Source organism: Salvelinus alpinus, chromosome 23 (assembly GCF_045679555.1).
Source record: "Salvelinus alpinus chromosome 23, SLU_Salpinus.1, whole genome shotgun sequence".
NCBI lineage: Eukaryota > Metazoa > Chordata > Actinopteri > Salmoniformes > Salmonidae > Salvelinus > Salvelinus alpinus.
Genome location: NC_092108.1, coordinates 5572789 through 5587788, shown reverse-complemented (window position 1 = coordinate 5587788; position 15000 = coordinate 5572789). Strand labels below are relative to the sequence as shown.

Genomic DNA, 15000 nt, shown 5'->3' with positions numbered 1-15000 from the left:
CTTTACATTGTGTTGAATAGGTGGGAGGAGCCTTCACATTGTGTTGAATAGGTGGGAGGAGCCAATCCTTTACATTGTGTTGAATAGGTGGGAGGAGCCACGCCTTTACATTGTGTTGAATAGGTAGGAGGAGACTTTACATTGTGTTGAATAGGTGGGAGGAGACTTTACATTGTGTTGAATAGGTAGGAGGAGACTTTACATTGTGTTGAATAGGTAGGAGGAGACTTTACATTGTGTTGAATAGGTGGGAGGAGCCTTTATATTGTGTTGAATAGGTGGGAGGAGACTTTACATTGTGTTGAATAGGTGGGAGGAGCCTTTACATTGTGTTGAATAGGTGGGAGGAGCCTTCACATTGTGTTGAATAGGTGGGAGGAGCCTTCACATTGTGTTGAATAGGTGGGAGGAGACTTTACATTGTGTTGAATAGGTAGGAGGAGACTTTACATTGTGTTGAATAGGTGGGAGGAGACTTTACATTGTGTTGAATAGGTGGGAGGAGACTTTACATTGTGTTGAATAGGTAGGAGGAGACTTTACATTGTGTTGAATAGGTAGGAGGAGACTTTACATTGTGTTGAATAGGTGGGAGGAGCCTTTATATTGTGTTGAATAGGTGGGAGGAGACTTTACATTGTGTTGAATAGGTGGGAGGAGCCTTTACATTGTGTTGAATAGGTGGGAGGAGCCTTCACATTGTGTTGAATAGGTGGGAGGAGCCTTCACATTGTGTTGAATAGGTGGGAGGAGACTTTACATTGTGTTGAATAGGTAGGAGGAGACTTTACATTGTGTTGAATAGGTGGGAGGAGACTTTACATTGTGTTGAATAGGTGGGAGGAGACTTTACATTGTGTTGAATAGGTGGGAGGAGACTTTACATTGTGTTGAATAGGTGGGAGGAGCCTTCACATTGTGTTGAATAGGTGGGAGGAGACTTTACATTGTGTTGAATAAGTAGGAGGAGACTTTACATTGTGTTGAATAGGTGGGAGGAGACTTTACATTGTGTTGAATAGGTAGGAGGAGACTTTACATTGTGTTGAATAGGTGGGAGGAGACTTTACATTGTGTTGAATAGGTGGGAGGAGCCTTTACATTGTGTTGAATAGGTGGGAGGAGCCTTCACATTGTGTTGAATAGGTGGGAGGAGTTTTTATATTGTGTTGAATAGGTGGGAGGAGACTTTACATTGTGTTGAATAGGTGGGAGGAGCCTTCACATTGTGTTGAACAGGTGGGAGGAGTTTTTATATTGTGTTGAATAGGTGGGAGGAGACTTTATATTGTGTTGAATAGGTGGGAGGAGACTTTACATTGTGTTGAATAGGTGGGAGGAGACTTTACATTGTGTTGAACAGGTGGGAGGAGTTTTTATATTGTGTTGAATAGTTAGGAGGAGACTTTACATTGTGTTGAATAGGTGGGAGGAGCCTTTACATTGTGTTGAATAGGTGGGAGGAGACTTTACATTGTGTTGAATAGGTGGGAGGAGCCTTTACATTGTGTAGAATAGGTGGGAGGAGACTTTACATTGTGTTGAATAGGTGGGAGGAGACTTTACATTGTGTTGAATAGGTGGGAGGAGCCTTCACATTGTGTTGAATAGGTGGGAGGAGACTTTACATTGTGTTGAATAGGTGGGAGGAGCCTTCACATTGTGTTGAATAGGTGGGAGGAGCCTTCACATTGTGTTGAATAGGTGGAAGGAGCCTTTACATTGTGTTGAATAGGTGGGAGGAGACTTTACATTGTGTTGAATAGGTGGGAGGAGCCTTCACATTGTGTTGAATAGGTGGGAGGAGCCTTCACATTGTGTTGAATAGGTGGGAGGAGCCTTCACATTGTGTTGAATAGGTGGGAGGAGACTTTACATTGTGTTGAATAGGTGGGAGGAGACTTTACATTGTGTTGAATAGGTGGGAGGAGCCTTCACATTGTGTTGAATAGGTGGGAGGAGCCTTCACATTGTGTTGAATAGGTGGGAGGAGCCTTCACATTGTGTTGAATAGGTGGGAGGAGACTTTACATTGTGTTGAATAGGTGGGAGGAGCCTTCACATTGTGTTGAATAGGTGGGAGGAGACTAGATAAAGATAAATCAATGTGTGCTAGATCAAATCAAATCAAATTGTATTTATCACATGCTGACTTACAAGCCCGTAACCAACAAGGCAGTTTTAAGAAAATACCTAAAAAAAATAAAACATTATAGAGCAGCAGTAAGATAACAATAGCGAGGCTATATACAAGGGTTACAGAGTCAATGTGCGGGGGCACCGCTTAGTCTAGGTAATTGAGATAATATGTACATGTAGGTTGAGTTATTAAAGTGACTATGCATAGATAATAACAGTGAGTGGCAGAAGCATAGAAGAGGTGGGGCGGGGGGTGTAATTAGTCTAGGTAGCCATTTGATTAGATGTTCAGGAGTCTTATGGCTTGGGGGTAGAAGCTGTTTAGAAGCCTCTTGGACGCTCCGGTACCGCTTGCCGTGCGGTAGCAGAACAGTCTATGACTAGGGTGGCTGGAGTCTTTGACAATTTTTTGGGACCCAACCACCAAGACCCCAACCACCAAGATCCTCAACCACCAAGATCCTCAACCACCAAGATCCTCAACAACCAAGACCCCAGCTACAAAGATCCTCAACCACCAAGATCCTCAACCACCAAGATCCTCAACAACCAAGACCCCAACTACAAAGATCCTCAACCACCAAGATCCTCAACCACCAAGATCCTCAACCACCAAGACCCCAACCACCAAGACCCCAACCACCAAGATCCTCAACCACCAAGACCCCAACCACCAAGATCCTCAACCACCAAGATCCTCAACCACCAAGATCCCAACCACCAAGACCCCAACCACCAAGACCCCAACCACCAAGATCCTCAACCACCAAGATCCTCAACCACCAAGATCCTCAACAACCAAGACCCCAACCACCAAGATCCTCAACAACCAAGACCCCAACTACAAAGATCCTCAACCACCAAGATCCTCAACCACCAAGACCCCAACCACCAAGACCCCAACCACCAAGATCCCAACCACCAAGACCCCAACCACCAAGATCCTCAACCACCAAGATCCTCAACAACCAAGACCCCAACCACCAAGACACACTGTCAGCAAGACAGTTATTGTCATGCATACATGGTCTGCGTCTTCACACAATGGCATGAGTTGGATTTCATTTAGCTGTTATTCCTTGTCCTAACAGTCGACACAAATCTTTGTCACTTTCACTTATTTGCAACACATCCCACAAACAAGTCGCTTGCAGGTGACACAGGTGTCTCGGGTTCTGTTCTTTGTGCATCTGGCCACCTGGCACTGTCTCCTCCCCGGGAAACTGTGTGCAATTTAGCTCCCGCAGCAGCAGCTGGCGTTGAATCTTTTCTGCTGCCTTTGGTCCTTATACGTCTGTCATGTAGCCTATTGTGCCAGACTCATGATGAAGTATCTCCTAGGCACGGTGTCTGCTTGAACAACATCGTGTGCGTTGACAACAGATGCTCAACTTAAAAAATAAAATAAAAAGCAAGTCCTGCAGGCTCTAGTTTTATCTTATCTTGATTATTGATTATTGTCCAGTCATATGGTCAAGTGTTGCAAAGAAGGACCTAGTTAAGCTGCAACTGGCCCCAGAACAGAGCGGCACGTCTTGCTCTTCATTGTAATCAGAGGGCTGATATAAATACTATGCCAGTCTCTCTTGGCTCAGAGTTGAGGAGAGATTGACTGCGCCTCTCCTCTATTTGACCACTTCTTGTTTTTATAAGAAACATGAATGTATTTAAAATTCAAAATTGTTTGCATAGTCAACTTACACACAGCTCTGACACACAGACTCGTCCCCACCAGACATGCCACCAGGGGTCTTTTCACAGTCCCCAAATCCAGAACAAATTCAAGAAAGCGTACAGTATTATACAGAGCCATTATTGCATGGAACTCCGTTCTATCTCATGTTGCTCAAATAAACAGCAAACCTGGTTTCAGAAAACAGATAAAGCAACACCTCACGGCACAACTCCTCTCCCCTATTGGACCCAGATAGTTTGTGTATGTATTGGTATTGATGTCTGCTTTAAAAAATATATTTTTATTAATTTAGTTCTGTCCTTGGGCTGTTCTTGTCTATTATTATGTTTCATGTTCTGTGACACCAGGAAGAGTAGCTGCTGCTTTTGCAACAGCTAATGGGGATCCTAATAAAATAACAAAAAATACCAAATAGCAGTCAAGCCAAAGCATGTTGTAGAACGCAGCAACAGACGAGCGGCAGGAGCCTCCTCACAGCCGTCTGATACAAAGCATGTCGTAGAACGCAGCAACAGACCAGCGGCGGGAGCCTCCTCACAGCCGTCTGATCCAAAGCATTGTCCGCTTCCCCTCTCTCATCAACTCACAAATTCTCCCCATTTATCAACCTCATACTGTACTTAATTTATGTAATCTGTTGTTAAATGTGTGAAATTAGTTTCAGTGTAGTTTCCAGGCAATTATCAGGGTGAATAACGGGGCACACGGCACCTTCAACTATCGGGAGAAGGAGGGGAGCAGGCCCAATAGATGTAGGATCTTCATTTGTTCACCCTGTTGCAGGACATTTTTAAAGTGTAGTCTATTTGAGGTTTAAAAAAGGCTTCTGAAGTTTGTAATTTCCACTTTGAAATGTCAGACTTAATTTTTACCTTACGAAAAATGTATAAACCCCTAACAAAAATGTCCATTAATTATCATCCACATAATAATTCACATTTCCTGTTGTTGCAGGATAATTTTCCTGCTGTAGCAAACTGGCTCAAATTAAGATCCTACATCTGTACTGTCGGGAGAAGGAGGGGCAAAACTGTCCCCCCTAAAAGTGGTTTATAACTCCAGTTGTGTTTGTGATAGTGATTCTAACAACGACAGTGTGTTATATAGACTGATTTAGTCAAAGTCAAGGATGGAGGGGGGCATAGCTTTGAAATGGCAGAGTAATAAAACATTTAAATGAATGAGCAGACCAAATGACTGCCTCAGCAGTTGTAGGGTTGACCAGGGCCACAGGGAATAGGGTACCGTATAGCCTACGCCTGACATGAAATTGGACTGCCGTGTTGGCTAATGACGATAATGTGGGTTGTGCACACACACACACACACACACACACACACACACACACACACACACACACACACACACACACACACACACACACACAAACACACACACACACACACACACACACACACACACACACACACACACACACACACACACACACACACACACACACACACACACACACACACACACACACACACACACACACACACACACACACACACACACACACACACACACACAAACACGCGCATACACACAGACACACAGACACACAGACACACACACACACACACACACACACACACACACACACACACACACACACACACACACACACACACACACACACACACAAACACGCACAGACACACAGACACACACACACACACACACACACACACACACACACACACACACACACACACACACACACACACACACACACACACACACACACACACACACACACACACACACACACACACACACACACACACACACAGACACACACACACAGACACACACACACACACAGACACACACACACACACACACACACACACACACACACACACACACACACACACACAAACACGCACAGACACACAGACACACACACACACACACACACACATACACACACAGACACACACACAGAGTGAAATTGATGGCTAACGACGGTAATGTGTGTTGTGCCTCGACGGCTGCTGTAATCCTTTACTTTGTCTCACTTTAAACCCATCTCACCATCTCAGCATCTCAGCATCTCACCGTCTCACCATCTCACCATCTCACCATCTCACCATCTCAGCATCTCAGCATCTCACCATCTCAGCATCTCAGCATCTCACCGTCTCACCATCTCACCATCTCAGCATCTCACCATCTCACCATCTCACCATCTCAGCATCTCACCATCTCAGCATCTCAGCATCTCACCATCTCACCATCTCAGCATCTCACCATCTCACCATCTCACCATCTCAGCATCTCACCATCTCAGCATCTCAGCATCTCAGCATCTCACCATCTCAGCATCTCACCATCTCACCATCTCACCATCTCAGCATCTCACCATCTCACCGTCTCACCATCTCACCATCTCAGCATCTCACCATCTCAGCATCTCACCATCTCACCATCTCAGCATCTCACCATCTCACCATCTCACCATCTCAGCATCTCACCATCTCAGCATCTCAGCATCTCAGCATCTCACCATCTCAGCATCTCACCATCTCACCATCTCAGCATCTCACCATCTCAGCGTCTCACCATCTCAGCGTCTCACCGTCTCACCGTCTCAGCGTCTCACCGTCTCAGCGTCTCACCGTCTCACCGTCTCACCGTCTCACCGTCTCACCGTCTCACCGTCTCACCGTCTCACCATCTCACCATCTCACCATCTCACCATCTCAGCATCTCACCATCTCAGCATCTCACCGTCTCACCATCTCAGCATCTCAGCATCTCACCATCTCAGCGTCTCACCGTCTCAGCATCTCACCATCTCACCATCTCACCATCTCACCATCTCACCATCTCAGCATCTCACCATCTCACCATCTCACCATCTCAGCATCTCACCATCTCAGCGTCTCACCGTCTCACCGTCTCACCATCTCACCATCTCACCATCTCAGCATCTCAGCATCTCACCATCTCAGCATCTCACCATCTCACCATCTCAGCATCTCACCATCTCAGCATCTCACCATCTCAGCATCTCACCATCTCACCATCTCAGCATCTCACCATCTCACCATCTCATTATCTCATTATCTCATTATCTCACCATCTCAGCATCTCACCATCTCACCATCTCACCATCTCAGCATCTCACCATCTCAGCATCTCAGCATCGGCCGGTCATATTGCATTATGAATACCAATGCTTTTTGAGGAGGGGGGGAAAAAGAGTTCAAGCTAAGGAAGAATGTTATGAATGTAGAATATGTGTTCATTCATTACCAGTGTGAAGTTAGAAGGAACAATATCAATTGTGAATGATTCTCTTCTGTCTTTTGTAACAGGTGATTGTGACTTTGACAAGCCGTTTGCAGCCTGCGGGTACAGCCAGGGGAGAGAGGACGATCTAGATTGGGAACAGGCCAACACCAGAGCGAAGCCCACAGCAGACCCCTGGATGCCAACGGGTAAGAACTGGTCTTACTACCATACAGTAAAAACACGTTGTTTGTTTATATGCTCAAAGGTAAGACAACTAGCTGACACTGATGGAAATGAGGGTTGTTTACAAACCCAAAACCTAATCCAAAACACAATTCAAAACATAATCCAAAACACAATCCAAAACACAATCCAAAACACAATTCAAAACACAATCCAAAACACAATTCAAAACACAATCCAAAACACAATCCAAAACCCAATCCAAAACACACAAATTGAACTCCATCGGACTGATAGGATGTTCCACAGTATATCATGAATCTCAAACAAACATTTTGGACCAACAAGAAAGGACCTTATACACACCAGCTGTCACCATGGTTACACATTCAGACTAGTGGGATAGGAAGTGGAATTGCTGTCATCATGGTTACACATTCAGACTAGTGGGGTAGGAAGTGGAAATGCTGTCACCATGGTTCCACATTCAGACTAGTGGGGTAGGAAGTGGAAATGCTGTCACCATGGTTACACATTCAGACTAGTTGGGTAGGACCTTTTAAATGAGACACTCTATATCTCTGCAATATCACGGCCATTTACAAACAGCTACATTGGTCATTGGTCCGTACAGTTCAATAAGAGAAAATACCCCATATACCACAAATATCCCATATACCTCAGATACTCCATATACAGTACCTCAAATATCCCATATACCTCAGATACTCCATATACAGTACCTCAAATATCCCATATACCACAAATATCCCATATACCTCAGATACTCCATATACCTCAGATACCCCATATACCACAAATATCCCATATACCACAAATATCCCATATACCTCAGATACTCCATATACCTCAGATACCCCATATACCACAAATATCCCATATACCTCAGATACTCCATATACAGTACCTCAAATATCCCATATACCACAAATATCCCATATACCTCAGATACTCCATATACCTCAGATACCCCATATACCACAAATATCCCATATACCTCAGATACTCCATATACAGTACCTCAAATATCCCATATACCTCAAATATCCCATATACCTCAAATACCCCATATACCTCAGATACTCCATATACCTCAAATACTCCATATACCTCAGATACTCCATACACCTCAAATACCCCATATACCACTAATACCCCATATACATCAAATACCCCATATACCTCAAATACTCCATATACCTCAGATACTCCATACACCTCAAATACCCCATATACCACTAATACCCCATATACATCAAATACCCCATATACCTCAAATATCCCATATACCTCAAATACCCCATATACCTCAGATACTCCATATACCTCTAATACCCCATATACCTCAGATACTCCATATACCTCAAATACCCCATATACCTCAGATACTCCATATACCTCAAATACCCCATATACCACTAATACCCCATATACATCAAATACCCCATATACCTCAAATACCCCATATACCACTAATACCCCATATACATCAGATACTCCATATACCACTAATACCCCATATACATCAAATACCCCATATACCTCAGATACTCCATATACCTCTAATACCCCATATACCTCAGATACTCCATATACCTCAAATACCCCATATACCACTAATACCCCATATACATCAAATACCCCATATACCTCAAATACCCCATATACCACTAATACCCCATATACATCAGATACTCCATATACCACTAATACCCCATATACATCAAATACCCCATATACCTCAAATACTCCATATACCTCAAATACCCCATATACCACTAATACCCCATATACATCAGATACTCCATATACCACTAATACCCCATATACATCAAATACCCCATATACATCAGATACTCCATATACCACTAATACCCCATATACATCAAATACCCCATATACCTCAGATACTCCATATACCTCTAATACCCCATATACCTCAGATACTCCATATACCTCAAATACCCCATATACCACTAATACCCCATATACATCAAATACCCCATATACCTCAAATACCCCATATACCACTAATACCCCATATACATCAGATACTCCATATACCACTAATACCCCATATACATCAAATACCCCATATACCTCAAATACTCCATATACCACTAATACCCCATATACCACTAATACCCCATATACCACTAATACCCCATATACCACTAATACCCCATATACCACTAATACCCCATATACCACTAATACCCCATATACCACTAATACCCCATATACCACTAATACCCCATATACCTCAAATACCCCATATACATCAAATACCCCATATACATCAGATACTCCATATACCACAAATACCCCATATACCTCAGATACTCCATATACATCAGATACTCCATATACCTCAGATACTCCATATACCTCTAATACCCCATATACCTCAGATACTCCATATACCTCAAATACCCCATATACCTCAAATACCCCATATACATCAGATACCCCATACACCTCAGATACCCCATATACCACTAATACCCCATATACCTCAGATACTCCATATACATCAGATACCCCATATACCTCAGATACTGCATATACATCAGATACTCCATATACATCAGATACCCCATACACCTCAGATACCCCATATACCACTAATACCCCATATACCTCAGATACCCCATACACCTCAGATACCCCATATACCTCAAATACCCCATATACCTCAGATACCCCATACACCTCAGATACCCCATATACCACTAATACCCCATATACCTCAGATACCCCATATACCACTAATACCCCATATACCTCAGATACCCCATATACCTCAAATACCCCATACACCTCAAATACCCCATATACATCAGATACTCCATATACCTCAGATACCCCATATACCTCAAATACCCCATACACCTCAGATACCCCATATACCACTAATACCCCATATACCTCAGATACCCCATACACCTCAGATACCCCATATACCTCAAATACCCCATATACCTCAGATACCCCATACACCTCAGATACCCCATATACCACTAATACCCCATATACCTCAGATACCCCATATACCTCAAATACCCCATACACCTCAAATACCCCATATACATCAGATACTCCATATACATCAGATACTCCATATACCTCAGATACCCCATATACCTCAAATACCCCATATACCTCAGATACCCCATATACCTCAAATACCCCATACACCTCAAATACCCCATATACATCAGATACTCCATATACATCAGATACTCCATATACCACAGATACCCCATATTCCTCAACTACCCCATATACCACAGATATCCCATAATCCTCAGATATCCCATATACCTCAAATACTCCATATACCACTAATACCCCATATACCACAAATACCCCATATTCCTCAACTACCCCATATACCACATATATCCCATAATCCTCAGATATCCCATATACCTCAAATACTCCATATACCACTAATACCCCATATACCACAAATACCCCATATTCCTCAACTACCCCATATACCACAGATATCCCATAATCCTCAGATATCCCATATACCTCAAATACTCCATATACCACTAATACCCCATATACCACTAATACCCCATATACCACAAATACCCCATATTCCTCAACTACCCCATATACCACAGATATCCCATAATCCTCAGATATCCCATATACCTCAAATACTCCATATACCACTAATACCCCATATACCACAAATACCCCATATTCCTCAACTACCCCATATACCACAGATATCCCATAATCCTCAGATATCCCATATACCTCAAATACTCCATATACCACATAGAAAGAAACACTGTATATCATTTTACTTATAATGTATATATTATGATAAAGGAACATTATATATATATTTTTAGTTTTTGTTTAAATTTAACCTTTATTTAACTAGGTAAGTCAGTTAAGAACTGTTTAGGCCACGGGTGCCGCTAGCGGCACTCCTCCCACATATCATTGAAAAGGCAGAGCGGCAAATTCAAAAAAAAAAATATTTGAAATATTTAACTTTCACACATTAACAAGTCCAATACAGCATTTGAAAGATAAACATCTTGTCAATCCAGCCAACATGTCCGATTTTTTAAATGTTTTACAGAGAAAACACCACATATATTTATGTTAGGTCACCACCAAATAAAAAAAGACAGACAGACATTTTTCACAGCACAAGTAGGCTGCAGGTAGCATGTACAAGCCAACCTAACTAACCTAGAACCAACCTAAATAACCTAGAAAAAACTACCTCAGATGACAGTCCTATAACATGTTACACAATAAATCTATGTTTTGTTCAAAAAAATTGCATATTTTAGCTATAAATCAGTTTTACATTACTGCTACCATCATAGCTACAGTCAGAAATCGCACGGGAGTAGCCAGAGAAAATACAGACACCAACGTCAACTACCTAATTACTCATCATAAAACATTTCAGACAAATATATGGTGGATAGCTAATGAAAGACAAATATCTTGTGAATACAGACAATATTTCCGATTGTTGAAGTGTTTGACTAATATGCACGTTGAAATACAGCGATATTGGACATTGTTTTGATGATGTGGCGGACAATGATGTGGACGGACAATGATGTGGACGGACAATGATGTGGACGGACAATGATGTGGACGGACAATGATGTGGGAGGACAATGACGTGGGAGAACAATGATGTGGACGGACAATGATGTGGGAGGACAATGACGTGGGAGGACAATGACGTGGGCGGACAATGATGTGGACGGACAATGATGTGGGAGGACAATGATGTGGACGGACAATGATGTGGACGGACAATGATGTGGGAGGACAATGATGTGGACGGACAATGATGTGGACGGACAATGATGTGGGAGGACAATGACGTGGGAGGACAATGATGTGGACGGACAATGATGTGGGAGGACAATGATGTGGACGGACAATGATGTGGACGGACAATGATGTGGGAGGACAATGATGTGGACGGACAATGATGTGGACGGACAATGACGTGGACGGACAATGACGTGGGAGGACAATGACGTGGGAGGACAATGAAGTGGGAGGACAATGACGTGGGAGGACAATGATGTGGGAGGACAATGATGTGGGAGGACAATGATGTGGGAGGACAATGACGTGGGAGGACAATGACGTGGGAGGACAATGATGTGGGAGGACAATGATGTGGACGGACAATGACGTGGACGGACAATGACGTGGGAGGACAATGATGTGGACGGACAATGATGTGGACGGACAATGATGTGGACGGACAATGACGTGGACGGACAATGACGTGGGAGGACAATGACGTGGGAGGACAATGACGTGGGAGGACAATGATGTGGACGGACAATGATGTGGGAGGACAATGATGTGGGAGGACAATGATGTGGACGGACAATGATGTGGACGGACAATGATGTGGACGGACAATGATGTGGGAGGACAATGATGTGGACGGACAATGATGTGGACGGACAATGATGTGGACGGACAATGATGTGGACGGACAATGACGTGGACGGACAATGACGTGGGAGGACAATGACGTGGGAGGACAATGACGTGGGAGGACAATGATGTGGACGGACAATGATGTGGACGGACAATGATGTGGGAGGACAATGATGTGGGAGGACAATGATGTGGGAGGACAATGACGTGGGAGGACAATGACGTGGACGGACAATGACGTGGACGGACAATGACGTGGGAGGACAATGACGTGGGAGGACAATGATGTGGGAGGACAATGATGTGGGAGGACAATGATGTGGACGGACATAATGTGGGAGGACAATGATGTGGACGGACAGTGATGTGGGAGGACAATGACGTGGGAGGACAATGATGTGGACGGACAATGATGTGGACGGACAATGATGTGGGAGGACAATGATGTGGGAGGACAATGATGTGGACGGACAATGATGTGGGCGGACAATGATGTGGACGGACAATGATGTGGGAGGACAATGATGTGGACGGACAATGATGTGGACGGACAATGACGTGGACGGACAGTGACGTGGGAGGACAATGACGTGGGAGGACAATGATGTGGGAGGACACTGATGTGGACGGACAATGATGTGGACGGACAATGACGTGGACGGACAATGACGTGGGAGGACAATGATGTGGGAGGACAATGATGTGGACGGACAATGATGTGGGAGGACAATGATGTGGGAGGACAATGATGTGGACGGACAATGATGTGGGCGGACAATGATGTGGACGGACAATGATGTGGGAGGACAATGATGTGGACAGACAATGATGTGGACGGACAATGACGTGGACGGACAGTGACGTGGGAGGACAATGACGTGGGAGGACAATGATGTGGGAGGACACTGATGTGGACGGACAATGATGTGGACGGACAATGACGTGGACGGACAATGACGTGGGAGGACAATGATGTGGGAGGACAATGACGTGGGAGGACAATGACGTGGGAGGACAATGACGTGGGAGGACAATGATGTGGGAGGACAATGATGTGGACGGACAATGATGTGGGCGGACAATGATGTGGACGGATTATGATGTGGGAGGACAATGATGTGGACGGACAATGATGTGGACGAACAATGACGTGGGAGGACAATGACGTGGGAGGACAATGATGTGGGAGGACACTGATGTGGACGGACAATGATGTGGACGGACAATGACGTGGACGGACAATGACGTGGACGGACAATGACGTGGGAGGACAATGACGTGGGAGGACAATGATGTGGACGGACAATGATGTTGGAGGACAATGATGTGGACGGACAATGACGTGGACGGACAATGATGTGGGAGGACAATGATGTGGGAGGACAATGATGTGGGAGGACAATGATGTGGGAGGACAATGATGTGGGAGGACAATGATGTGGACGGACAATGACGTGGACGGACAATGACGTGGGAGGACAATGATGTGGACGGACAATGATGTGGACGGACAATGATGTGGACGGACAATGACGTGGACGGACAATGACGTGGGAGGACAATGATGTGGACGGACAATGATGTGGGAGGACAATGACGTGGGCGGACAATGACGTGGACGGACAATGATGTGGGAGGACAATGACGTGGGAGGACAATGATGTGGACGGACAATGATGTGGGAGGACAATGACGTGGGAGGACAATGATGTGGGAGGACAATGATGTGGGAGGACAATGATGTGGGAGGACAATGACGTGGGAGGACAATGACGTGGGAGGACAATGATGTGGGAGGACAATGATGTGGGAGGACAATGACGTGGGAGGACAATGATGTGGACGGACAATGATGTGGGAGGACAATGACGTGGGAGGACAATGATGTGGGAGGACAATGATGTGGGAGGACAATGATGTAGGAGGACAATGACGTGGGAGGACAATGATGTGGGAGGACAATGATGTGGGAGGACAATGATGTGGACGGACAATGATGTGGACGGATTATGATGTGGGAGGACAATGATGTGGACGGACAATGATGTGGACGAACAATGACGTGGGAGGACAATGACGTGGGAGGACAATGATGTGGGAGGACACTGATGTGGACGGACAATGATGTGGACGGACAATGACGTGGACGGACAATGACGTGGACGGACAATGACGTGGGAGGACAATGACGTGGGAGGACAATGATGTGGACGGACAATGATGTTGGAGGACAATGATGTGGACGGACAATGACGTGGACGGAC

The 15000-nt window shown here is 44.5% G+C and overlaps 1 protein-coding gene across 1 annotated transcript in view; it reads left to right on the top strand.

Moving 5' to 3' along the window:
* The window catches only part of LOC139551373 (receptor-type tyrosine-protein phosphatase mu-like), a 565336-nt gene that overhangs the window by 96933 nt on the left and 453403 nt on the right, over positions 1–15000 (top strand). Inside the window, exon 2 of the mRNA XM_071362858.1 lies at positions 7162–7284. Coding sequence (XP_071218959.1) covers positions 7162–7284 — 123 coding nt within the window. The remainder of the gene's footprint in view (positions 1–7161; positions 7285–15000) is intronic.